General features: G+C 32.7%; 2 protein-coding genes across 16 annotated transcripts in view; one reads left to right on the top strand and one right to left on the bottom strand.

Moving 5' to 3' along the window:
• Trappc13 (trafficking protein particle complex subunit 13) overlaps nt 1-27,596 on the top strand; it is a 44,921-nt gene that overhangs the window by 16,378 nt on the left and 947 nt on the right. For 3 of the 12 annotated variants that reach the window (XM_076857213.2, XM_077109483.1, XM_077109484.1), the window contains exons 7-14: nt 3,819-3,891; nt 5,131-5,175; nt 8,797-8,814; nt 10,691-10,824; nt 12,720-12,918; nt 14,090-14,190; nt 16,365-16,515; nt 24,100-24,176. In XM_076857213.2, coding sequence (XP_076713328.1) covers nt 3,819-3,891; nt 5,131-5,175; nt 8,797-8,814; nt 10,691-10,824; nt 12,720-12,918; nt 14,090-14,190; nt 16,365-16,515; nt 24,100-24,176 — 798 coding nt within the window. Of the gene's footprint in view, nt 1-3,818; nt 3,892-5,130; nt 5,176-8,796; nt 8,815-10,690; nt 10,825-12,719; nt 12,919-14,089; nt 14,191-16,364; nt 16,516-16,633; nt 16,903-24,099; nt 24,177-26,480; nt 27,592-27,596 lie in introns of those variants that run through there. The other 9 variants (XM_076857216.2, XM_076857214.2, XM_076857222.2 and 6 more) reach the window with 9 other exon arrangements.
• Nucleotides 17,822-27,596, bottom strand: part of Sgtb (small glutamine rich tetratricopeptide repeat co-chaperone beta) — a 46,439-nt gene continuing 36,664 nt past the window's right edge. For all 4 annotated transcript variants that reach the window (XM_076857227.2, XM_076857223.2, XM_076857226.2 and 1 more), the window contains exons 7-11: nt 25,577-25,715; nt 25,410-25,472; nt 23,186-23,223; nt 22,867-22,950; nt 17,822-21,346 (exon numbers count right to left, since the gene is read on the bottom strand). In XM_076857227.2, the coding sequence (XP_076713342.1) occupies nt 21,235-21,346; nt 22,867-22,950; nt 23,186-23,223; nt 25,410-25,472; nt 25,577-25,715 (436 nt within the window). In that variant the 3' untranslated portion in view covers nt 17,822-21,234. The remainder of the gene's footprint in view (nt 21,347-22,866; nt 22,951-23,185; nt 23,224-25,409; nt 25,473-25,576; nt 25,716-27,596) is intronic.

The following is a 27,596-nucleotide window of genomic DNA, read 5'->3' as shown; positions in this document are numbered from 1 at the left end:
ATGAGACTCTTGTAAAATTAAACAGCTAGTTTAGAAGACAGAACTCAAATCTGAATCTAGTTTCAAAACCTGTCCCTGCTACAGTACTTCCCACTGTAAGTATTTAAGGTTAGGTGTTGTGTTTCGATCAGTTTGCTCCCTAGCCCTTGGCATAGTCCTAATTTAGAAATCAAATTATCTAATAATTTTTCACTTAATACAAGAATTATTAAAATATTAATATATTTATTTTCAGTCTTTTCATATGTGTATAAACAAATACATGTCAGTAATTTAAATAATATTTTACACAAATTTTATATTATTTAGGATTTTATTCTTTTCAATTCACTGTGAACATTTTTCCACATCAGTCAGTGTTCTTTGAAAACATACTTTCTAAAAAGTTTTTTTGTTTTTTTTTTAGTTGTAGATGGACACAATACCTTTATTTATTTAATGTGGTATTGAGGATCAAACCCAGTGCCTCACATCTAGGCAAGTGCTCTACCACTGAGCTATAGTCACACCCCCAAAACATACTCTTTTAATGACTGCATTGGAAGACTATGCTTTGTTTAACCTAATGCTGGTCATTTAAATTGTTATCAGTTTTTCACTGATGAATAACATAGTATTTAGTACTTTAATATTTCCTTATGATTACCTGAGGTGTGTTTCTATTGGAACATATAAGCATTTTTAAGGCTCTTTACCCACAGATTGTTTTCTAAGTTCCTTACAACCACCATAAGACTGCTAGAACTAATAAAGAAATACAGCAAAGTAGCAGGTTATAAAATCAGTGTACGAAAATCAATAGCTTTCCTATACATCAGCAATGACTCTGCTGAGAAAGAAATGGGGGAAAAAGCAATCCCATTCTCAGCCTAAAAAAAAAACTATGAACAAAATCTAACCAAGGAGATAAAAGACTTCTACAATGAAAACTACAGAACTCTGAAGAAAGAAATTGAAGGAGACACAAAAAGATGGAAAGACTTCCTGTGTTTATGGATAGGCAGAATTAATATTGTTAAAATGACCATATATTACCAAAAGCAATATACATATTCAATGCAGTCTCCATCAAAATTACCAATACATTCTTCACAGAACTAGAAAAACAGTCTTAAATTTATTTGGAAGAATAAAAGATCTAGAATAGCCAATACAGTTCTAATATACTTCAGATCTATAGTAACAAAAACTGCATAGTTCTGGAATAAAAAATAGACACACAGACTAGTGGAAGAGAAGACACAGGGACAAACCTACATAGATACAGTCATTTGATTCTTGACAAAGGTGCCAGAAACATACATTGGAGAAAAGACAGCTTTTTCAACAAATATTACTAGGAAAACTGGTTATCCATATGTAAAAGAATGAAACTAGATTCTTGTCTCTCCTCCTGTACAAAAGTCACTCAAAATGGATCAAAGACCTAGGACTTACACCAAAATCTATCAAACTCCTAGAAGATAGTATTGGGTCAACATTAACATATAGGTACAGGCAACAACTTCATCAATAGGACTCCTAAACTACAGGAAATAAAACCAAGAATTAATAAATGTGATGGTATCAAATTAAAAAGCTTCTGCAGAGCAAAAAGAATTAAAATGTGAGGAAAGTCCACAAAACGGAGATCTTTGTTAGATGCTCTTCTAGCAGACGATTAATATCTAGAATATATAGAGAACTCAAAAAACACTGAAAACAAATAGCCTAGTTAATCAATGGGCCAATGAACTAAACAGACACTTCCCAAAAGAAGAAATACAAATAACCAACACATACATGAAAAATGTTCAACATTAGCAATTCGAGAAGTGCATATCAAAACTAGCAATTTTATCTCACTCCACTTAGAATGGCACTTATCAAGGGGCTGGGGTTGTGGCTCAGTGGTAAAGTGCTTGCCTGGCACGTGCGAGGTCCTGGGTTCGATCTCAGCACCACATGTAAATAAATAAAGTAAAGGTATTGTGTCTAACTATAACTAAAAAATAAATATTAAAAAAAAAGAATGGCACCCATCAAGAGCCCAAACAATAACAAATACTGGAGAGAATATGGAGGAAAAGGAACACTTACACTGTTGTTGGAACTGTAAATTAATACAACCACTAAGGAGGAAATCCATATGGAGGTTCCTCCAAAGTCTAGAAACACCATATGACCCAGAAATACCTTTCCTCAATATTTATCCTAAGGAATTAAAGACAGCATACTATGACAGTACATGCATGTCCATGTTTATAGCAGCACAATTCACAATATCCAAATTATGGAACCAGCATGTTTCTGTCACTGAGTGGATAAAGAAAATATGGTATGCATGTATGTATAAATATGTGTATATGTACATACACACACACACACACACACACACACACACACACATACAATTCAGCCAGTAAGAATGAAATTATTCAGGAAAAATGGACGGAACTTTTGTTACTCAAAATTAGCCAAATTGAGAAAGTAAAAGGTCATATTTTTCTCTACAGAGAAGCTATAGAGAAAAATAGGATAGTCTCATGAAAATGGAAGGAAGACTAGTAGAGTTAAGAAAGGAAGCAGGAGGAGGGAAGAAGAGAAGGAAAGGAAATACCTGGGGAACAATATCAGCCAAATTATTTTTTTTGTTACTTTTTTTAGCCAAATTATATCATAATATTGTGTGCATGTATGAATACGTAATGGTGAGTCCCATCATTATATATAATTTTAATGCACCAATTTTTAAAAACCTTAAAAAATAAGTTTTTTACAACCACTAACAATGTAAGGATTCAGTTTCTATAAACCCTCACCAGACCTGATATCACTTATAAAGAATTCTTGCTAAATCGTGATAGTTAAAAAATACATATCATTGTTTTGTTCAACTATTTTTACATTTTAAACATTTTTATATTTTTGTTAGCCAATATATCTGTGTGCCTTTTCTCATATTCTGAGTGAGATAGTGTTTTGCTTATTCACTTAAAACAACCCTTTGTGTATTAACATTCTAATCATCTTCATATATTTTTATAAATATTTTATCCCAAGTTGTTGTCTCTTTTTTCATTGTTTTAGTGGTTTTTGTTTGGTTGTTTTCATTTGTTCATTTATATATACATGAGAAATTTTTCTATACCATTAAAAAAAATTTTTTTTCAGCCTGATGTGTTCTGTGAGTTATACAACTCAGAGTGGAGTGTATTTTGACATACATACATGGAGTGTAACTTCCCATTCTTGTGGTTGTACATGATGTGGGGTTACAGAGGTCCTGTATTCATATGTGAACATAAGAAAATTATGTCCAGTTCATTTTACTGTCCTTTCCTATTCCCATCTCCCCTCCCTTCCCTTCATTCCCCTTTGTCTAATACGGTAAACTTCTATTCTTCCCTCCCTCTCTTTATTGTGTTTGTTTTAGCATTTTTTATTTATTTCATTTAAAACCATTTATGTTAAAAAGTCTATCCTAGAATTTCTTTTAAAATTCTTTTGTTTCTAGTTTATATGAATTTAATCTTTTACTTTCAAGTGTAGGACTATTCTGAGATTTGTTTTAGAATATATTTCACGTTTCCAAGAAAAAGTGTTTGACTTCCTACTCCAAAAATGCTGTTTCCCTTTACTAATCAGAGCTTTCTTGCTCATATATTTATATCTGCTAGAACTTTTTTATTTTCCTGCTCTAATTTTATTTGGCTACAGTTTCACACCACAGATATAAATGTTTTTCATATTTGTAAAGTAGAATTGAGGTGTGTTAGATTTACTATTAAGAAATAAGATAAAATTTTCTATACCATTAAAACATTTTTTTTTTTCAGCCTGGTGTGTGCTGTGAGTTATACAACTCAGGGTGGAGAAAAAATGTACTTTAGAAAGTTCTTCAAATTTCAGGTATTGAGTATGACAATGATAAATTACTTTTTAGGTACTTTTTATCTTCCTAGAAGTGTAGTAATTCTACTTATCTGGAGAGAAAATAAGCTTCAAATAAATCAAATATTTCACTTCTTGGGTTTGTTGTGTTACTACTAGTCTGAAGTCAGACCAAATTAAGTTGAATAAAGGCAGAGAAATTAGTATTGCCAGTGTAGTGTTATTATAATGAAAGAGATTTTTTCCAAAGAAAAATAGCTTGTTTTCATGTCTTGAATAAACACAGAAGAATCTAAAAGAGGGATAAGTTAAGAGTCAAGTCCACATGCGATGAGTGTGAGTAGTGTTAAATTTCTAAAGGAATATTTAAATGAGAGATTATTCACTTGAGGTGAGTGGATCAACCTTCCTTCAAGGGGTTCATGAATCACTGGAATTTTAAGTACAATATTGTATTAAGACAAAACTTTCAACGACCTCCAAAAATAGATAAAAACTACAGTTTAACACATACGTGTGGATGGTGAAACGAAAATATCACTAATAGATATTTAAGTGCAGGTGTAGATATGATGGTTTGTATTTTTTTATTCCTCTATAATTGCAAGAAAAAGTACTATTGCTAGAAAAACTATTTTGTCATTGTTTTACTGCATCAGTAACTTACATGCCTTTTAAAAGAAAATTAAAAGTTTCAATTGCTTTTTTATAGTTTTTGTTATATATAATATTAAAATGTACAGTACATAAAATCTTTATTTTTTTTTTAGTTGTAGATGGGCACAATATTTTTTATTTATTTATTTTTATGCCTCACATGTGAGAGGCAAGCGCTCTGCCACTAAGCCAAAATCCCAGCCCTCAAGATATGTTTTTTTAAAGCAATTTATTATTTTTTTGAATACCTTTATTTTATTAATTGTTATGTGGTGCTGAAGTTCAAACCCAGGGCCTCACATGTGCTAGCCAAGCGCCCTACTGCTGAACCACAACCTCAGCCCTAAAATATATTTTTGATTTAACAAAATGTTTTGAAGTAAACAGCCATATCATTATCACCCAGTCAAGAAATAATGGTAGTCTTTCAAAAAAATACATTGGGGATTTTTTTTTCCCAAGAATATTGCTTACCGACTAAGAAGTCTTTTAACAATTCAGATGGGAAATGGCTTTGACAAGTGTAAACCCTGTAATTTAAAACAAACAAAAATACTCAAAGGATAAGAATTTCCTAATTAATATGCTTTATGTAACCAGGTTCTCAAACCATTGGATGTGAAAACCAAATTTTACAATGCAGAGGTAAGTGTTGGACACCTAATGGGATTTCAAATTAATCATTAAAATAACATTGGAAACATGAGGTTATTGCATTTCTTTTTACATTAAATTGTTGGTAAGACTAAATTATTTGTGAAAAATGAGCATAAATTTCAATTAAAATTTCAATTTCAATGATAGGTCTCTTAATCTGCTGTTTCAGCCTGCATGTAAGCAATGTTTGCATGTAAGCAAAATTTCTAATCTCATAATTAATTCTGTTAAGACCTTCACCCCTTCATTAAGTGACTGCTATATAATTCCATTTAATGGTATTGCTATTGCTTAAAAATGCTAACAATCTGTAGAATACTTAATAGTGTGGTTCTGGACATTACAAAAATTGAAATAGTAGATCTAGATTTAATATTTCTGTGGGAAAATATTGACAAGTAAAACACAGCACATTAAATTCTTCCCTGGAAAGTCAGTGTGCCAGCCAGAGTTGGGTTGCTGAGTCTGCTGAATGTCTTGAAAAGCTCCTTGGGAGAACCGAGTTTGGCAAAAATAGAGAAAGTAATTAACACTTAGAATAGAAAATAATCTACGTTGTAGCCTAACAAAAGAGAGAAAATAGACTTTGCCATATGTGAAAGGATTTATTGTGTGGGTTTTTTCCCCCAAGGAATTCTACTGTAGCTTCTAGAGCTGTACAAAAGTCTCTTGACAGCCCTTTTACCTCACTGAATTTATCAATGATAAATTAAAAAATATCCAGCCAGGGTCTGGTGGCAAAAACACATATTCTTAGTAACTCAGAAAACAGGAGGATCCCTAGTTTGAAGCCAGCCCAACAACTTAGGTTCTAAGCAACTTAGGTAGACTTTGTCTCAAAATAAAAAGGGCTGGGCTGGGGATGGGGCTCAAGTGGTAGTGCGCTTGCCTGGCACGCGTGCGGCCCGGGTTCGATCCTCAGCACCACATACAAACAAAGATGTTGTGTCTGCCAAAAACTAAACAATAAATATTAAAAATTCTCTCTCTCTCTCTCTATCTCTCTCTCTCTCTCTCTCTCTCTCTCTCTCAAAAAAAAAAAAATTAAAAAAATAAATAAAAAATAAAAATAAAAAGGGCTGGGAATGTAGCTCAGTGATAAAATACCCCTGGGTTCAATCCCTAGTACCAAAAAGAAAAAGATAAATATATATCTAAATACAGTAGTTTAAAATGCAGATTATGTTTATTAATTACTTTAAAACCAGATGATGATCAGACATTTGCAGTCATGTTAAGTTTGATATGTATTTTTACCAGAAGCACTGGAGATTTTACTCAGTACAGCATTTGAATTACTCAATATAGCGTTTCAATTGCTTTCCTGTCAAAGTTAAGGACCCTAGCCTGCTGCAAAGCCCTATTAGGAGAAAAGAAGAAGAAAAATACATGCAATAACCAATCTTCCTAAAATAGTACATAGTAAATCTAAAATGAGAATTGTATAAACATGTGCTACAGCACATGTGCTACAAGTTGAGAACTTGAAATAGTCTGAAAAGAAGCTTTATGGAAGAAAAGGGGAACTAAAGTCTGGAAGAAATGGTTGTTGGGAACAGACATATGTCAAAGCAGTGAAGGGATTCCAAGCAGTTACCAATGGACATAGGACGTTAAGTACATGGTAAAGAGGGTACATATTTAATGAAAAAGGTTTAACCTCATCAAGGTGATTACCAGTTAACATTTCTCTTTGGAGATTAGCAAATTGGGATATTACATATTTATTTCTTTTTTTGTTGTTGTTGTTATCAGTAGCATACTATTGAGCATAGCTATTCAGTTTGGTGAATTTTAAATAGTCTATCATTTTGCTGGAAAAGTTTTCATAGTATGAGGGATTTGCTAGAATAGATATGTTAGAAAATTTAAAAAACAAATGGGGTTATAGGAGGTTTTTTTTTTTTTTTGGATTGGCTACTAGGAAGAACATATTAAACATATTTTAGATTTTCTTTGTTAAAAATGTTTTACATAGGGTGAGGCTGTGACTCAGTGGCAGAGCACTTACCTGGTATGTGTGAGGCACTGGGTTCAATCTTAGCACCACATACAAAAATAAATAAAATAAACGCATGCTGTCCATCTACAAGTATAAAAAAAAAATTTTAATGTTTTACTTTAAAATATTTGTCTAGTAGTCTTTGTGTGTGTGTGAGGTGTTGGGGATTAAACCCAGAGCCTTGTGCATGTGAGGTAAGCACTCTACTGAGCTATATCCCCAGCCCTGTCAAGTAGTCTTTTGACACTAATATTCAGTGATTTGCAAGTAATTTTTCCAATAGCTAGTTATTGTGTAAATATTATAGATGTGAATGCTCCCCGTGAAGGAAAACAATCCATATTTTACCACACCAAGTAATGTTTTTTTTTCATTAACTTACATTCTCTTTTAATCTATGCTGTTTTGATAATCACAGTAATTTATTTGCTGCCTTTTTCAGTTAACATATATATATAAGCATAATCTTTAAATTTTGCCAACAAACTTAAGCTAAAAAATATTTAGTGAAATAGAATAGAATGAGGCAGATTGTGCTGACCCTGACTTTGGAGTTAGTAAACCATACCATTATCAATAGGTGATGCTTATTACTCTGTGCTCTAGTCTTTGTGCATTGACTATTATTAGCTCCACGTGTGTGTATCAAGCATTCTTTTAAAGCTGTTTCTGATAATGCTAATATGTGAATCACCTAAAGGAAAACGAGTCATATGAAAAATTTTGTTGTAGTCTCTAAGAAAAGAAAACCTTGAAAGAATATTGGTGAGATTAAAAGCTAGGATTTAAACATTTGGTCACCTGCTGGTTACAAGGAGCCCCATACTAGGTACAAAAGAGAAAAAAATACAAACTGAACATCTTCCCAATTCTCAGAGAACTTGCATCTCATGGAGGACACTGACATGTTTACAATATAAACACCTCTCCCACATACCCCACCCCATTCATGAAGTATGCTTATGCTCTGGGAACATAGAGGTAGATGAAGAATGATTGCTGGCTACACATTTAATGAAGGGACATGACATTTGATGAATAAGTAGCTTAAAAATACAGATTTTTAAAAGACTGAAATCTGTAAGCAAGAGGAGAACAAACTCCCAATTGTCTGGAGTGGTGTAGGCTGCCATCATTTCCTGAAATGTGATTCATTGGGCTCTAATCACCCAAGATATTTATTTTAAGAAGGATTCCATTATTAGATAAATTTAGGAGAAGCTATACATTGTAAATCTATACTGAATACAGAGTTCAGTATTTACTCATCCTAAGTGTCTACTAAAAATTACATAAAAAGTATGTGAAGAATTTATAGAACTAGAAAAGCATGGGGATGTACCTCTCTGCCCCCAAATGTGCCCTTAACTATATTTGCTTCTGTTTAATATTGAGTCATAGTGTTCTTCTCTATTCCATTGTCATGTAACCTTAGCAGTTTCATCTTTTTAGAAGTTTGTCATATTTATGTTGCTTCCTGTTTACTTTCTTGTTTACTAATGCTGTCTTGTTTAGTAAGTTAAAAAATGCAAAGATGCATTTTATTTTAAAGTTATTCTTTTTCTTTAACATTTAACTCTAATTTTTCTTTTTTATTTTTCCATTAGAGTGACCTCAGTTCTGTGGTAATTTGATTTTTTATTATAAACTTATGCTTTTCTTACCACCTTTTGACTCTGCCTAATTAATCCCTCTTTACAAAACATAGTGGAAAAACAGTTAGTTGTGAACAACACCTGTGTCATTTCAGAAAGACATATATTTTGAATGTACTTTTTATATCAATTGTCTTATTTTGCAGGAAAATATAAGAGGTTAAATTGTTATATTGAAACATTTGCATTTTAATGTTTCTTGTTTAGGTTTTATTATTTTTTTAAAGGCATGTTAACCTTGTTTAAAATAATTCTGGGATTTTCAATACATTCGAATACCTTACTATTCTTCAATCCTTTAAGTAGACTATACAATTAAAATTCATTTTCTGATGTACAGTGTTTTTTGTTTTAAGTCTGGGTCAGGTGAAAATGGCCTTTAAGCAAAAGAAAAGTAAGTTTTTCCAAGTTGGATAAAATAATTTTTTCAATTTTCTACTCATAATAAGCAGCATTTGCTTATATCACATTCTATATGTAGTAACATCAACAGCCTTAGCACTTTATTCTTAATTTTTCAAATGTCAAATTACTTTATACTAACTGTTCAAACTAACTTGATTTTCCATTATGCTGCTTGTTTTTCTTTAATTTTACCTAAACTCTTCCTAAATTCATGCAAAAATTGCATTTTTTAAATTGAAATATGGGCCTGTGGTTATTTTTAAAAAGCAATGGATTTATGGGATATATTTAATTTTTTTTTTTTACAAAAAGTAACAGAAAATGCCCTTAAGTGTGCATTTTTTTGATAAATCATTGTATTTATATTTTTATTTGAGCATAATTCCCACAGACTAAAGAATTTGTTTTATTTATAACTTCATCATGATATTTTTGCAAATGATTTCCATTTTCCTGGCTTTAGTGTTAAAAAAAACCTCAGAAGTGCGAAATTATTTTGGTCAGAATTCACGTTATTTTTCTGTGTGTATACAGAAATATATTATGTATATTATGTATATTATGAAATTTTTGAAAAATAATTCTTGAATACCTTTAGTATATAATTTATCATATTAGTCTGTTTCAAAGATAAACCAAATTAGTCTCTTATTTTTCAATTACACAGAGAAAAATAACCAAATGGCATAAAAGTAAGCATTTTTCCATAAATTAGGGAATTAAAATATGTGTAAAATTAAGTATTTAAATTGCCTATTGACTGCAATATTACTGAATAACATCAGTTTTCAAATCTGTCACTAAGGCTATAAAATACTTTTGCCAGATTTAAAAGCTCTTAAGATTATTAGGCATAATTCACATATTTCTTTCTTTTTTTCATGAAACTAAATATACATTTTTAATGAATTAAGAAATCACTAATGACCACCTACAAATTTCTTAATTTTATAAAGTTCAATTCTATAATATTATAAAATGGATTATTCCTGGTAATAGTGGTCACTAGACTATCTAAACTGATGTAATATAATTGAAATTATATTATGCTGGAATATTATAATGAAACCTAGTTATCTTACTATATAGTCACATTCATCATACTAACATTCATTTTAACATTTAAATACCTTATTAGCAGATTGAGAATTTTGTGAATGAAATTCCAGTTAAATAAATATTTTTGGATGGTAATACAAAATATTTCCTAATTATCCCATATCCATTGTTTGACAAGGTATCAGTTGACTAACACTTGACTTCGCCCCTGTTAATTATGTTAGGATGAAGGTTTCTTGTATTAATTATGATAACTTTAATTTGCAGGCATGAACTAATCACATTTGTGGTTTATATTTTCTTCATATACATAAGATATTTTTGTTGGTAAATATTTTAAATAGCATCACATTTTGGTGGATATTTTCTTTCATATCCTCAGACTGATGAAGTATTTCTTGAAGCTCAGATTCAGAATATCACAACCTCACCCATGTTTATGGAGAAAGTTTCATTGGAGCCATCTATAATGTATAATGTAACAGAATTAAATTCTGTCAACCAAGCTGGAGAATGGTAAATATGAATTATGAAATGTTCATTCTTGTCTTGAAAGATTCATGCTTTTTTAACATCTATTACTCTTGAATTGTTTTTTAAATAATTAATACACTTTATTTTTGGAGTTTTTTAGGTACACAAAAATAATTAATAGGAGAGTTCACACATATTGTCTCACACACACCTCTCACTTCCCATCCACCCTGCCCTTTTCTTTTCTATTTATTTAAGAAATAGGATCTTGCTATGTTGCTCATTCTGGCCTCATATCTCTGGACTTAAGCCATCCTCCTGCTGCAGCATTTTAAGTAGCTGTATCTATAGACATAAACCACTGTGCAAGGGCTCTCCCTGTGGCACATTAATATAAGTAATGTGGACCAGTACAAATACCTAGTAGTAACTAAAGTCCATAGTTTACATAAGAATTCTTATACATGATATTGGTTTTGGCAAATATATAATGGCATGTATCTACCACTACTGTATTATAAAAAAAAAGTTTGACTTTCCTAAAAATATCCTATGCTGTATCTATTCATCCCTCCCTCCACATAAAAATAAAGATCCTAGTCCTTTTGCATTTTTGTTCAAAGCACTTTTTAATTCTCATAATTCAACAAGGTAATCCTGAAACCTGTCATTGTTATCCTGCAAATCATAAAACTAATACATGGGAAGGAATGGTGTAGAAGTAGTTAGAAAGCAAAAATTAGTGTGATTATGAGTTTGAAAAAGAAAACACTCTGAACATAATAAGGTGGATATAGGAATAAATGATTTTAATTATTTTGTGAAAAAGAAATACATATTACAGCTAATGTAGAAGAGAAAGAAACAAATGTAGAATTGATATTGATACAGACAAGGAGTTAAGTAGGTGAGGAAAGTATGTAATTTTCCTAATGAGAAGTTTTCTTTATACAGTTGTGGTGGTTACACATAGAAAAATTCATAGCCTCCTTTGCCTGAGGAAAACAGAAATTTTCCCAATCTTTTCCAGATCTCTTAATTCATTTTGAAAATGATTACCTAGTTTAGAATGGTATGTCTCAGCCAGGTACAGTGGTGCACAACTATAATCCTAGCAACTTGGGAAGCTAATGCAGGAGAATAACAAGTTCAAGGCCAGCTTAGCAAGGCTCAAAGTGAAAAAGGCTGGGGCTGCAGCTCAGAGGCAAAGCATTCTTGGTTTAATCCCTGGTACCAAAAAAGTGGGGAGGTAATATGTCTTAGGACTCAGGGCTGTGGAAATAGCTCTGTGGTAGAGTGCTTGTCTAACATGTGCAAAACCCTGGGTTCAATCCCATAAGAGGGGGGAGGGGAAAGTTTCTAAACTATTTTCTTTGATAATTTTAGAAAAAAGGGATACTCTTAATTCTATTGCATTTTTTTTTTCAGTCAGTTGATACATGTCCAGGTTTTTTTTGTTGTTGTTTTATTTTGGTACTCAGCATTGAACTCAAGGGCATTTAACCACTGAGCCACATCCCCAGCCCTATTTTGTATTTTATTTAGAGGCAGGATCTCACTGAGTTGCCTAGGGCCTTGCTAAATTGCTGAGGCTGGCTTTAAACTTGCCATCCTCCTGCCTCAGCCTCCTGAGCCACTAGGATATTGGTATGCGCCACTGCGCCTGGCTACAGGTCCACTATTTTAGGTAATATATTCATTTCATTGTAAACAATCTCAAGATTTTCCATGTTGATTTAAAAATATTAAAATAAATGTATAAAGTAAAATAAATGTATGTATACTTTTTGTGTTGAAACCACTGACCTCTTCTATTCTAAATCTTTGAGTGGTAAATCATCCAGTTCCTATCATAAAACAAAAGAACAATCACAGCCATGGCTTTTCTTTAAAAGATGTTACAGAATTTTCTCCATCTTTATCTCTACCCCTCTCAGTGTATCAACATTTGGGTCAAGAGCATATTTGCAGCCAATGGATACACGCCAGTACTTATATTGTTTAAAGCCCAAAAAGGAGTTTGCAGAAAAAGCGGGTATCATTAAGGGAGTTACAGTAATTGGAAAATTGGATATTGTATGGAAAACAAACCTTGGTGAAAGGGGAAGGTTACAAACCAGCCAACTTCAGAGAATGGTGAGTCTGGAAATAACTTCAGTGGGAGTTTTGGGGAGAGGCAGTTAGAACAATTTAAGTTTACTTAGGTCTATCACTAGAAGTCAGAGTACTATAAGAGGTACTAATATTACTAAAGAAAAGACTAATAGTTTAATTTATTTTTAAGGAGAAAACTAGTATGGAGATAAGTGATATATGCATGTTAATTTACCTTTAACACATGACCTTTTTTTTTTTTTTTTTAACTTTACCAAACATTAAAATACCTGCTTATCAATTGTTTGTTCCTTCCTTTGGTAATTCATGCTCACCATTTGTTTTTGATTTTGTTATTATTTTTTTTTTGTAATGTCCTGAAATTCTTGCGCTTTCTGCATACACCTACTTAGTTTATACCTCTTTTTTAAGATGTTAAAAATCTGAGGCATCAGAAACTCAGGTGAGTCACATTAAAGTCATCTTGTAAGCGTTGGTTGGATGTTTTATCTAAGTTCTATACGAGAATACAGATAGTTACCAGTCTGGTAATTTTTTTTTCTTTTTCTTTTTTCTTTTTTTTTTTTTTTGCTAGTGAGAATTTGCCACAGGAGCCTTCCTTTATGCTATTTCCTAGTCTGACATTACCTAAAATTTACTTTTATTTCACCGTTTGAGGCAATAATTTTTTAAATGATGATTATGGTCACTGAGCCTATTTTTAAGCTGTAGCAATTAGTTTCCATCTTGACATCACATGTTTCAAGCCTTGATGTTTTTATACCCCTTTCTTGCTCATGTGTTTTGGGAAAAGATGTGATTTTCTACCTGGCTTATTTCAAAGTGATTTCTCGTTTATTTTTTCAGGTGGTAACCTTGCCTATTTAGAGTTATGTAGGCTAAAACTACATAAACATTGAAAAACATTCCTTTGAAGTCAGGTGTCCTGAAATTTCTTTACTGATTATTTACCTTTAAGATTCTCTTAACTCTGATGAACCTGGATTAATTATGACAAGAACAGTCCAGTTCTGCAGAGCTGTTCCACAGCACCAAAAGAAGTTAAAGTAAGGGAACAATAGAAGAGTGTTTTCTCTGAACATCAGCTTAGAGTCCCAACCTCTGTCGAGTAAATGTGCTGGTATGATACCTTTGTGAAAATTGAAAAGCTTTGTAATAGATATATTTTAACTGTGTTGCTTGTTCTGTTAAGGCTCCAGGTTACGGAGATGTTCGGTTGTCTTTGGAGGCAATCCCAGATACCGTAAACCTAGAAGAACCTTTTCATATTACCTGTAAAATAACTAACTGCAGGTAATGCCAATGTTTGTAGTTGGGTGTCCTTTCCTTCTCCCCTATCTAAAAGAAAATTTTTGATCTCTTAAATATTCAATCTCCTTTTTAAGTTTCTTCTTGACATATACTTTCTGATGTTTATGTCAAATACTGTGAAGATCTTCATCTTTTAGCAGTATATTACATATCTTTGAGATCCTATTGTATTATGCATTTCCTGTATTTTCCATTCATTCATCATACACTAGGTGGGTGGATATTAATTATTTACATTTACACCTTGAAAAAAAAAATCACTGACATACCCTTTGTGCACAGAAAAGAAAGCCAACTCAGAGGTTGAGTTTTTCAAGTTCAGAGTTAGAATAGATGGGACCAGGGTTTGAAACCAGGTGTATTTGACTTCAAAGTCCATGTTCTTTTCACTGTTTAAATTTTCTTCACACTTCAGATTACTAAAGCATGAACTATGGGTTCTCATGGAATTTTACAGATATAAAATATTAAGGTAGGGTTTTCTGAAGCATACACTTGAGCTATATTTTTAGTATTAAGAAACCAAAACTTGGTTATGAATATAATATAAGGGATAATCATAGATTGGAAAACAGTTTTGATAATAAAGAGAGAAGAAAATGTAGCTATTGAGAGGCAAAGAACACAGGGCTTTGAAGTGAAAATAATAATAATAATTTAAATCCCAATCCTTTCACTTTTGCAAGTACTAATATTACTATTTGATGTGTCTGATTTGTTGGGGTAATTTGATAGCATTGAAAATGTTGAATCCTGTCCTCTATAGTTTGAATATATAATCCTTTAATTCCATATCTGTTCCAGCCTTTTGCTATTAGTGAAATGGAAAATATTCATATATCCAACAAATACGTGAAATAAGAATGAGAAAAGGATATGTTACGGATTAAATTCAGAAATACCTATTTCCTCTGTGAAGTTACCTAGATTTTCCCAAGCATAGTTAATCATGGTTCTCTGCCATTGTAAATTCTACTTTAGTTTTTTAGGAACCCTTACAAATAACTTAGTTTCTTTCTTAATGATTTGTGAGTTAAGAAAAGCTGTCTTACCCACTTTATAAATGCAGTTTATGCCACATCATAAGAGCTCAATAAACAGCAAGGCACCCAAGGCAAATAAACTGCTCAACAGGTATGTTAGGGAATTTTTTTGTTTTTTCAAGGTGTAAGCAAATCAGTTTATAACTGGCAGTGTAAAAGTTTGAAAGTTAATTTATTTTTTGAACTTCACTTTAACTTTTCATGATTCAAATAAGTTTTCTAAAGGCACTTAGATCTTCAGCTGCCTCATCTTTATAAAAATATGATCCCCTCCCCCACATACACACAATACACACAGAGAACATACATACAGTATGTACAAACCTTACTGGGTGCTTATGGAATTTAATAAGGAAATTTATGTAGTACATTGAACCTAGTTTCTGACATACTTAAAATGTTAGGGAATAGAGACTATAAAAGTTAATGTCATCAAGTCAATATGTCTAAAAAATGAATAAACTAAAATTTAAATAAGTATTTTAAAATATGGATCCAACTATGGGAAGGGGTAAGAATTGAAAGCAGCTATGAATGGTGGTATAGGAGACTGTCTTTCATTGTGAGCTTTTTGTCATACTTTTGCTAGATGACCTAGTGACAAGTCTTTTCATAGTAAATAAAACCATAGCAAGCATGAATAGTATTTACTTCTTATGAGTCTTGTCATTTTTCTAAGTTGTATGCATGCTAAAGGAACAGATCAGTTTTCAAAAGCACTAGACCAGACTCTGTTTCTCATTTTCTTTCCTGTAATAGAAATAGTAAGAGTACAATGAAACAACACAAGGCACAGAAGTTTCCCAGAGAAATGGCAGTCATTAACAAATTAGCACTAGGGAACCAGTGTTCAACAATAGAACCAGAAAACTGATTTCCAGCAGGCAGATTAGGTTAAAGCCATTTTAAGCCTCAGAATATGCCATCTCTTTTCATTTTCCTGACTCTCTTAATATAAAAATGATAAATAGCTTTTCATTTCTCTTTGTTTTATTCTCCTGCATACCCAGAAAGCAAATTTACTAAAAAGGAAAAATAAATAAATAAAGGAGAAATACTAATATCTCCATGTGAAATGGACAAGATTTATTCCTGTTTTTCTGATTCCCCCAGCAGTGAAAGGACGATGGATCTGGTTTTGGAAATGTGTAATACCAGTTCTATCCATTGGTGTGGTATTTCAGGAAGACAGCTTGGAAAGCTGCATCCAAGTTCTTCTCTCTGCCTTGCCCTTACTCTGCTGTCTTCGGTACAGGGACTACAAGTATGTTCTCTTTTCAATGATTTCAAGTGTATGGGGGCTAATTTATAGTCATTATAGCCATATTTCTCTAATAATTATCAGTGATTAAAAACTGAGGCCTTCATCTTTCTCTCAATAGAGTGTTTCCGGGTTAAGAATAACAGACACATTCTTAAAGAGAACATATGAATATGATGACATCGCACAAGTCTGTGTGGTATCTTCAGCCGTTAAAGTGGAAAGCTAAAGGAAATTCCCAGTGTTATGCTTTTTTCATTTGTTTTCACAGGACTGCTTTCTGTATTTTTTTCACCTTTGTGAAATGTTCAAATCAGTAGCAAAAAATAAGTATATATTGTTTTTCTTTCCTGTAAAAGTTAAAATATTAAATATTTGTTTTGAGAAGAATCAATTTTATCTTGTGAGTTATATTCTTAAGTAGACATTTTTATATTTTCTATACTTTGCTTCATTTTAGGTGACCTTTGGACTTTGTTCTACAAAAGTTCTATATTTGAGGCCATTTGTCCTTAGCAAGTACCTAGAACAGTAGTCAGCAAATTTTTTTATAAAGGGCAAAATACCAAATATAGTGCAAGAGCAGCTGTAGGCAAAAAAAAAAAAAAAAAAAAAGCACAGTGGTATTTACGAAAATAGGCAGCTTACTGGATCTGACCTGTGGGTGACAGTTTGCTGATCTCAATCTGGAAGATAAAGTTGTTTCTTTGAATTTTAGAATTCTCACAATCCAGAAAGGATTGTTTAAAACAAATGGAGTAGTCCCCCATAACCTGATAATTTGCTAACACAGTATGAACTTTTCTAGTTATTCTCAAAATCCTTGTATTGGTATGTGTTGTGTTTGTGTATACATAAAAATAAATCTAACTTTCAAATACTGAACAGCAGATCAAAATTCATTTATTTCTTAGTTGGTTGTTGATTTAACTTTTCACTAAAATGCCTAATAATGACCTAATTCTAAGCTACAAACTCCTAGATTTTTCCCATTGAAAAATGAACTGTTTTCATTACACATATTTAAAGGAGTCCCATCTTCAAATGTTTGATTTTAAACTCTAAATCATGTATTAATATTATAAAACTATCTCTCCATGTAATCACATTTATGCCATGAACAAAAACAGTGAGAGAAATAAGGTTTTAAACACTTTGCAACATAAATTTAACAAAATGTTTCACTGTTTTGCCAGGGGGAAAAAAGGTTATACTCCTAAATAAAATCACCCTATTTTGTAAGCTGAAATTCAAGAATGTGTAGTTTGTTAAATATAAGAGTAAATTAAGTCAAATACAAAAATTGTTTTTTCTTGAATGCATAATTTATTTATTGCCATGACAAATTTTGCTCAAAATGAAAGCTATATTCAGAATAGTTGCCCCTCAAATAAGAGTTAATGAGATATCTATGCAAAATAAAGTGCAAGCAGTGTAAAACTGAAGAATTCATTCTTCCAAAATGACTTAAGATTAATCAAATGATGAAATAAGACTATAGCCACTGCACTGAGTACTTTGATTGTTTTTCAAGCATCTTCTCATGACTGGAACCTGTTTCATTCTTTCAAACTTTAACATAATAGTCAATTTAAATCTGCTGTATACATTGACTTAAGTACAGTCTCTTCTATTTATAAATAACATCATTGACTTAAGTACAGTCTCTTCTATTTATAAATAACATTATTTAAGTAAAGATTAGATAATGCCATTTTAGAAAGGATCTGTGTTCAACTTATAAAAATCAAATTAACAATTTGGTACATTAAATGAAAATGTCACTTGCATAAAAAGGACATGTTCTGTTTTCTATAGCATGGTTACAGCTACTACAATGAAATGTGTGTAATGAAAGTCAAGCATTCCTTATTAGAATGTCTGTATATAAAGATTTACTTTAATGCCCTCTTTTTTTCTCAGAGAAGTGACTATATTTTCCAGACAAGGAATAATAATATTTTCTATAATTTTAAAAATAGCTAGCACAATAAAATCACAAAAAACTTTCTTGAAATGGCTTCTAATGCAATGATTCCAAAGTGATGAAGGGACCTGAAGAGTTAAGCTGGCTTGCCTTGAATGGAATCCACATAAGTGGACAGGTGTCATCTAGATTGAATTTGTTTTGGGTGATATATTCTCAAAGAAACAGCATGAAATGGAACACACCAGTTCCCATAATTTCATGTTAAAAGAATGGCTCCCTTTAACTACAGATGCTAGCACATGAAGGCAGTGTTTTAAAGTGTTTTCTTATGATTCTCTTTGATTCTGTTATCCAGGTACCACTGGCCAAAATAAAAAATGAGTTGGAAAGTGTTTCTTCTTCTTCTGTTTTCTAGAACACAATGAGTATTAATTTCTCCCCTATGTGTTCAGTAGAGTTCACCATTAAAGTCATCTGGCCCAGAGTTTTCTTTCTTCGAAGGTTTTTATCTATAAACTCAACTTTGTAAAATATAGGTCTATTCAGGCTGTTTCTCCAGTGAGCTTTGGTAGTTTTTACCTTAAAAGAATGTCTGTTTCATCTAAGTTGTAAAATATATACATCTAGAGTTAGTCATAGTGTTTATAATTACCCTTTTATGTCTACAGGGTCTCAGGTATATCTGCTTTTTTTTTTTTCCTCTGTGCTAGAGATGTATAAACCCACCATTTCCCATGAGCTCTCTGCCACTAAGCTACATCCCCAGCCCTCCTCTTTAATTTCTGATAATAGACTATTAATTTGTATATTCTGTTTTCATAGTCAGCTACAGGCTTATCAAATTTTATTGATCTAAAAGAATATTTAATGCACTCAAAATAGGAATGCTAAAAACATTAACTTATTATTAAACACTGAAATAAGAATGACTAGTTTTAAGGATCGGCTTTGTTCTTTTTAATCACAACTGTAACTCCTGTTTGATTAGTACTTCATTCTTTTATAACATTTAAACACTAGGAGCTGTGTGTAACTTCATAAAAAATTAAGATGGATTAGATGCAATATAGGAAATTTAATTTCAGAGGGCCTGTTCTTCTCCGGCCTTAACTATAGGTTCACACAGTTCTTTCATTTTGACCCAAGTCCAAGTGGGTAAGTATTTGTTGGTCTAGTAGGGGAGAAATCTAGTATCGCTGTAAATTTGAGTCCTTGGACCTACCTCTAAACCGGTACACTACTTAAAATGCTGATTCCTAGGTCTTAATACAGTATTTACTAAGTAAAAATTGATAGTATGGCCCTCGTTCTGCATATATAATGAATTCCCCCAGGTGATGATTACACTGAAATTACAAAACCATGGTTCATGGTTCTTATCTCACAAAGGGGGAAAAAAAGGAGAAACTTCAGTGTATCAAATAGTCTTTTTAGAACTGTTATAGTAAGGTCCTTATTGCATCAATTTTACAAAATTTTTAAATTACCTTCTTTTTCAGTTTTCCCTCATAACACTTATAAAATCATTACAGGTTAGCCCACTTCACCAATTTCAAGATTAACAACAAAATCCCAGTTGGAATTAGACCTGTCTTATTTTCCCCTGTACTTAAAACCATGCCATTAGTACCTAATGGCATTTCCCCTACCAACCAATATGGCATCTAATTTATAATAAAAAATTTTATGTCTCCTGTTATATTTAAATTGCCTCAAATTAAGGTTAAGCATAAGATTGGCATGCCAAGCCAAATTATAGCAGAGGATTGCATGAACAAGCAATGTTACTAATAGATGCATTTTTTAATCCATCAAATAATTATTACTTTTTTAAAAAAAATCAATGTTTATGAGTATATAATTAAATTCCACTTAGAAAATCCTTAACTTAGGGTCAAGCCATTGGCTTATTTAAATATAGGTATATTTGGTAATTTTCAAACCTAAGTTTACCACCAGGGAAATTGTGGTAATTAAGTTGAACAGTTACATATCACTAACCTAATCAGTATAAATAAGGATTTCTAAGTGTTATTTTATTATATACTTATCATAACTGGCCATGCTAATGTTATTGATATTAAACTGCAGACAAGATTATTTAAGAACTATGCAGAAAACCTGAGCATCCTACCTTTACATAAAAATTCACATTATATTTTCTCTTCATAGCATCCCTTGTACCAAATAACTGCTTTCCACAAGCTCTTAAAGACTCCCTGTCACTCATCAAGACAGCAGCATCAAAAACAGTACTGACATCTCTGACATATATTGACAGCGCTTATCAAAGCTAAACCTATGTAATAAGTTTCTTTTCCTGACATGCTTGTCAAGTGACAAATATATTTCTTCTCAACCTGCATAGGATACTTTTCCACTTAGTCCTATCTTCCTGCTAAAAAAACTTTCCTGAAGGGAATTAAGAGCTAAAGAACTCGCCAATAAACAGTCCTACTGTTCAATAAATATACTCTGCTAGTAAGTCTAATATACAAATATGATGATAAAAGTTTCAAAATGGATGGAACCTTGTTCCAGTGCCATAGTGACACTTAACAAGGCTACTAATCATTTGCTTCCAAAGGAGTCTGTTATGTTCACCTCTGTTTGTGATAAACCTATTATCTAAACAGAATTATTCTTTAAGAATATACACAAGAGGTTTTCCTTCATTATTCTCACACATCAGATATGGTGCTTTTGTTTTTGTTTTTTGTTTTTGGCTACTATCTACAGTGAATACTTTGGAGCCATAAAACATTTATATTCTGGGCCATATTCTGATCAAATCAGGAATGTTCTTCAGTGCTGCTGCTGAAGGATCTGCTCCGGATGTGATTTCTCAGTTGCTCTATAAGTTCAGGATTCTGTTGTTGTATTTGCTGAGCAAATTGCTGTCCCCTGTAGTACAGAGGCAAAATAAATTAGGGAATTTTCAGTCATATAATATCCATGCAAATAAGTTGAGAAGATGTGAGACTACCTAAAAGAAACTTTTCCTATAAAACAAGTTTTAGAATCATGACTTTCCCAATACCATTATACATATAGCATTATTAATAGTGTACACACTGACTCTCAACCTTCTAAGATCAAATGAAGAAAACAAAATACCCAAGCTAAAAAATGAGTGCCTGGATTGGGTGAATCCACAATAAGCAAAGGGCTCAGGAAATGCATTTATGGTAATATACTCTACTCTTTTAAAGTCTTATTACTTTCTTATAGGACAAGGTGTGACAGTTTGAGATGCTTACAGACGTTACCTAACAACAGATTTTTAAAAAGGCAAAGAAGTTTCCTGAAATCGTGACCTCAGTTATATGTGTCAGAATCATAATAATCGTGTTAAAGATCACTCTAAAAATACAGTATTCTAAGAGATTATAATCATGATCAAAAACAGCAAATGGTACTTGTGGCATCATATAAAACTTCCAGTTGACTACATCAGACACAGATTCAAAAAGCAAACTATCTTAAGCAATCTGGATACAAGTAAAAGAAATGTGCTCAAATGAGAAGATATAATAAATTTCTCTAGTGATAACAGATACTGAAAAATTTGAGTAAAGGTGTGAACATTAATACATGTAACATGATTTCATTTATTTATTTTCACTTATTTTTGCAGTGTTGGGGATCAAACCCAGGGCCTTGAAAATGCTCACCAAGTATTCTACACTGAACTAAACACAATATAAAAATATATTTTAGGTGGATATTTGACTTTTATATCCCTGAGTAGTTACTCAAATCTGTCAAAAAAAAACTTTTTCTTGGGTCTTCATTGGTAAAAATGGAAGATTAACTGCTTTACATAAGAAATTATAATATATTGGGATTTAAGATTCTTACTGTTTCTATGCCCTTACAAGTAACAGGTCACCAATCCTTAGGCCCCTCTATAAATGAAGATGATAGTACTAATAACCCCAAGTAAGAAACCAAGGACCCTAATTTCATACTGACAACAAAGTAAGTAACAAAAAATTAGGCTGCAAATCAAAAGAATAAATATACACCAAACCCTGCCATTGATGCTCTGAACTCTGAATCACTAACTTGTACCTCAGTTTTTCTACCTATTGAATAGAGATGTAAACTGTCTACTTCTAATTCTGTCCTTCAAGATTTTTCTGATACTTTAAGATCCATTGGGAAGGGAAAAATGTATACTGAATACATGTGATTGCTCCTCTTAAAAGACAGAGCTAGATAGATGACTCATCATGTCTTTTGGATTCCTGCCTTTCAATCTGAAAAGTAACTCCTACTTATGAACTGTTTTCAGTTTTAATAACTTTAAGGAGACCAATGATATTAACAGTAAAAGATTTAAAAAGCAGCAACAGCAGCAAGCCCTTGCCCCTCACCTTAGAAAATAAATTTTCATTACTTCTGTTTTAAGTGAGACTTACGCTTGGATGAGGCTAGACAGGTCAGTTAGGCCTCCAACTCCAGCAGCAGGTCCTCCAATGGCATTTGTCATCATTCCTGACATTCTATGGTATGCAAAAGATGTATCACTGAGATTAGGATATATTCTTAACAAATAGGGTAACTGGACAAAAAAAAAAAGCTAAGCCTACATTATGTAAGAGGTTAGATCAAATTGTAGTTTCAAATGCTAAATGACTGGCATTCAGGGAAGTATTATCATATTTTAGCTACTGTGCTCAACTTAAAAGACTGGCAAGTAGAAGAGGAAAATGTAACAAGCTCCTTCTGTGTACTTACAGCTGTTGAACTTGAGGGTTCTGCATTAAACTTGCTGCCTGGAATTGAAAAATAGTACCTCCCATTAAAGGTAGTTAATAGGGATCTTTAACACAGATTTTTTAAAAGGTATGAAAGCTAAACCATGTAAGTACTAGCATCCTCTAGAGACTCAGTGCTACACAAAGTAAATGGGAAGGTAAAAATAGGAGATATTGGGAAAACTGACATTAAAAATATTACAAAGCTAATGAGATTCAATACTATAATAGCACTATAAACTAAGGCTATTGATAGCAGTTGACTTACTATTGATAATCAGATCAATTAAACCAAAAGGAAAAATAGAAACTTTAAAAGTATAAAGAATCCGGGGCTGGGTTTGTGGCTCAGTGGTAGAGTGCACACCTTGCACATGTGAGGCACTGGGTTCGATCCTCAGCACCACATAAAAATAAAAAAAGGTATTGTGTCCATCTACAACTAAAAATATATTTTTTTTAGAAAAAAAAAGTATAAAAAAACTCCTACACTTGAAAGGGTCCATCCCAAAAGACCCTTTGGATGTGACTGCTCTGTGTGGCTTTCAGAATGGACCAGAAAAGCCCTTTCTCAGTAGGACTGAGATGAAAGCAGGATTCCCACTTCATGCATGAAGCAGGGCTCTGAAACTCTTAATAACTCTCCAAAACCCCATTTTTTATCTATCAAGCTGACTTTTAGCAGGGAATTTAGAAGAGAGCTTTTAGAAGCTCCCTTCTAAAAAGTCCTGAGCCGGAAATTCCAGCTACTCAATTCCATGGCATCACACATGCTAAGCATGTGTTATATCATCAGCCCTGACCCAAGTACTGGGGATTAAACCCAGGGTCATTTTACCACTGACCTATGTATTCCCAGTGTTTTTTTGTTTTTGTTTTTGTTTTTTGAGACAGGGTCTTGCTAAGTTGCCTGAGCAAGCCTTGAACATAAGATCCTCCTGCCTCAGCCTCCCAAGAAGCTGGAATTACAGGTGTGTACTACCTCTTTCAGTAGCCCTGACTCAATTGTTGAGGGTCAAAAATATGTTTTTAATCATTGTCTTATTTAACTCCTGCATGGTGGTGTCATGCCCTATTTTGGCACATAGCACTTTGGAGCCTAAGTCAAATCTAAAAAGAATTTCATTTTTATGTCTTACATAAAGACAGTAGCATAACCTGAATCCTGAAAATGGGTAAGTAGGTTTAAAAAATGTCACAAACATTACAGACTTCTTTGCCAGCAAGTTGGTAATAAATTTGATGGTAGGGTGGAGGTACTACCAACGCTCAAAAGACTGTCTAATCTCACTAGAAGTGAGTCATCTGCATTTCAATTGCTTTGGATGGATCCATGACATTTATTTGAAGGAACCAAAGATAAATAAGAACTGATTTCTGCCTTCCAGGGGCACAGGTATGACAGAATGTTTCTTCATCCAAAGTATATAGTCCTCTAGGGAGCTTTGTATGCCCAGGTAACAGCCTATACCCACTAAATCACACAATGGATCAAAGCATATATGTTTTCCAAAAGATTCCTAAGTTATTTTGTTGGTTTGTATAATAGAATTTATATATGAGAGTCTGACATGAAAAGTTCAGATACACTTTTTTTTTTCCATGTGGTGCTGGTTAACAAGAGCTTTACACAGGCTAGGCAAACACTTTACCACTGAACTATAGCCCTAGCAACCCCAAATAATTGCTTAAGCTGAATGCTGAGTAACAAGCTTTAAAGAACCACTATAGCCTCAATTCTCAGACTTCAATTCTTAGATATATCTTCCTAGGACCAGTTTCACGTAAGAAATTTAACCATCAGTGTAATTGCAGATTCCTATGCCAATCTGATGAAAAACATGGTTTTCTCCTAGAAAAGCACACATGATGTTCACAGATTTTTACATTCATTCCACTGTGGGGAATTTAGGGGCTTTGTGACATCCATGCCTGTCTTCTTTCAGAGGCAGGTAGACGGTGAAGCATCCCTGCCTTAGCCTCTGCCCCCAGTATTTCACTACTACCACCACAAAAGCTCCCTTCTAAAAAGTCCTGAGCCAGAAATTCCAGCTACTCAAAGGCAGGAGGATCACTTGAACTGAAGAGTTGGGGACAGCTTGGGCAACATGGCAAGACCCCCATCTCTTAAAAGACTATGGAAAAAACGAAAGTTTGGAAATATATCTCTAGGTAAAACAGTCAGTAAAAGGAGATGTACTCACCATACTAATGAAAGCTGGATTATTTATCAAGCTAGCCATGTCGAAGCTCAATCCAGTTCCTGTCTGTGGAAGAGTTATATCTAAGAATCATTCCAACCACTAAAAATTAATTTCAATAAATTATGAATGACAGAAAATATTTCACTCATTCTGCATTAACAACTTACAGGACTAGACACCTCTCTTAACTTCTGTTCTGCTATTTTCAGATTTGACTTATAGGAATCATTTTCAGGGTCAAGATCTAATGCCTTTTGATAACTTGTAACTGCTTCTTCAAATTTATTCATAGCAGTGAGGGCCAGCCTGAAGAAAATACAGAGTAAATATAGAGTATAAGAGTTATGCTAAAGAACATCAAGAAATCACAAAGTCAAATCTTAATAATTCAAATTCATATTTTACTTACTAATGTTGTACTGTGGTTCACAAGAGTATCACTAAAATTCCCTCTAATTCCAAGATTCTATAAATCTTATTTCTCTCTATTCTGCTTGCTGAAAAGTTTGGTTATACCATACGGATTGTGAACATAATGCTTAGAGATGACTTTTATCTGCCTTTCCCTTTTTTAAGCCTAATATTGAGGTAATTTGCTTTATGAATGCCTGGAGTGAACTCTGCAAAGATTTGTGCTGACAACCCTGTGGTCATGTAAATCCATGATGCTAGTTCCATTTTTAAAAACTCTAAAATATATCTATGCTTCAAAACATCCCACATTCTTTCTTCCTAACAGTGTCTTTCAGCAACCATAAATATGAGTTTTCTATTTAAAAAGTAGGCTGCAGGGTATCAGATGACTATCCTGAACAAGACATTTTTGTTAAATAGAGAAAATTAGCATTCTTTACAACTCAAATAACAAATTATTACCCAGGCACAAATAAAAATTAGTTATTAAATGTTAATGTTTATCTCCACCTAGTTATAATTTATTTATTGGAAAATTACTTCAGAATGAAACAATAATGCTATATAGAGAAAGATAGTATTGGGGGGTTTTGTTTGTGCTGAGATTGTTTTTAATATATTAACCCAACTTTTTTCTTATTCTGACTTACCTCACAGACTTTTGATTAAGAGAAACTACAGTATCAACTCCGGAGAAATTCTCACAACCTAATTAATTTTCCACCCATCAACCCTGAAAGATACTTAATCAGAGTCCCCAACCTTAATCAACAGTCAATAAATATTTAGTAAAGTCTTATTATATACCAGGACTATTGTGAATACTCAGGATTCCACAAGAAAAGAGATAAATTTTCTCATGTTAAGAAAAGCTCATTCTACTTGGGGAGGACAGGCATGAAATATGCAATCAAAAAGAATAGATACTAAAGAGAATAAAGAAACAGCTGCTCAAAAATGCCAAACTGAGATGACCTATATGACATGAAGAAAGCGGTTACCAGGAAATCAGGGGAGAAGTATTCTAAATAGAAATAGCAGTAAACACAAAGTCCTAAAAAAGATGAAAGCTTGGTATGCTTAAAGTATAGGACAAAGACTGAAGAGGAAGGAGCACAGAAAATAATGTAGAAAGAGTTGATGTCAAAAAATAAAATACTTGGGAATCAACTTAATGAAAGAGGTGAAGGATCTATATAATGAAAATTACAGAACACTAAAATAAATCAAAGAAAACCTTAGAAAATGGAAAGATCTACCTTGCTCTTGGATAGGCAGAATTAATATTATCAAAATGACCATACTTCCAAAAGCACTGTATGGATTTAATGCAATTCTGATAAAAATTCCAATGACATTCCTCATAGAAATAAAAAAAAAAAAGCAATCATGAAATTCATCTGGAAAAAATCAGAGACCCAGAATAGTTAAAAACAATCCTTAGCAGGTGGCATCACTATACCAGACCTTAAACTATACTACAGAGCAACAGTAGCAAAACTAGCATGGTATTGGCACCAAAACATAAGATCCTCCTGCCTCCTCAGCTTTTAACCTGAACACTAGGTAGTTGTGTTCTATAAAGCCTCCATGAATTAGCAAATACCAATGGTACAGACTAGAGGACACAGAGACTAACACACAAAACTACAATTATATTAGACAAAGGTGCCAAGAATATGCACTAGAGAAAAGATAGCCTCTTCAACAAATGGTGCTGGGAAACTGGAAATTTATATGCAACAAAATGAAATTAAATTCCTATCTCTCACC

This window comes from Callospermophilus lateralis, chromosome 5, assembly GCF_048772815.1.
Source record: "Callospermophilus lateralis isolate mCalLat2 chromosome 5, mCalLat2.hap1, whole genome shotgun sequence".
NCBI classification, from domain to species: Eukaryota; Metazoa; Chordata; class Mammalia; order Rodentia; family Sciuridae; genus Callospermophilus; species Callospermophilus lateralis.
This window is presented reverse-complemented; position numbering and strand designations above follow the sequence as displayed.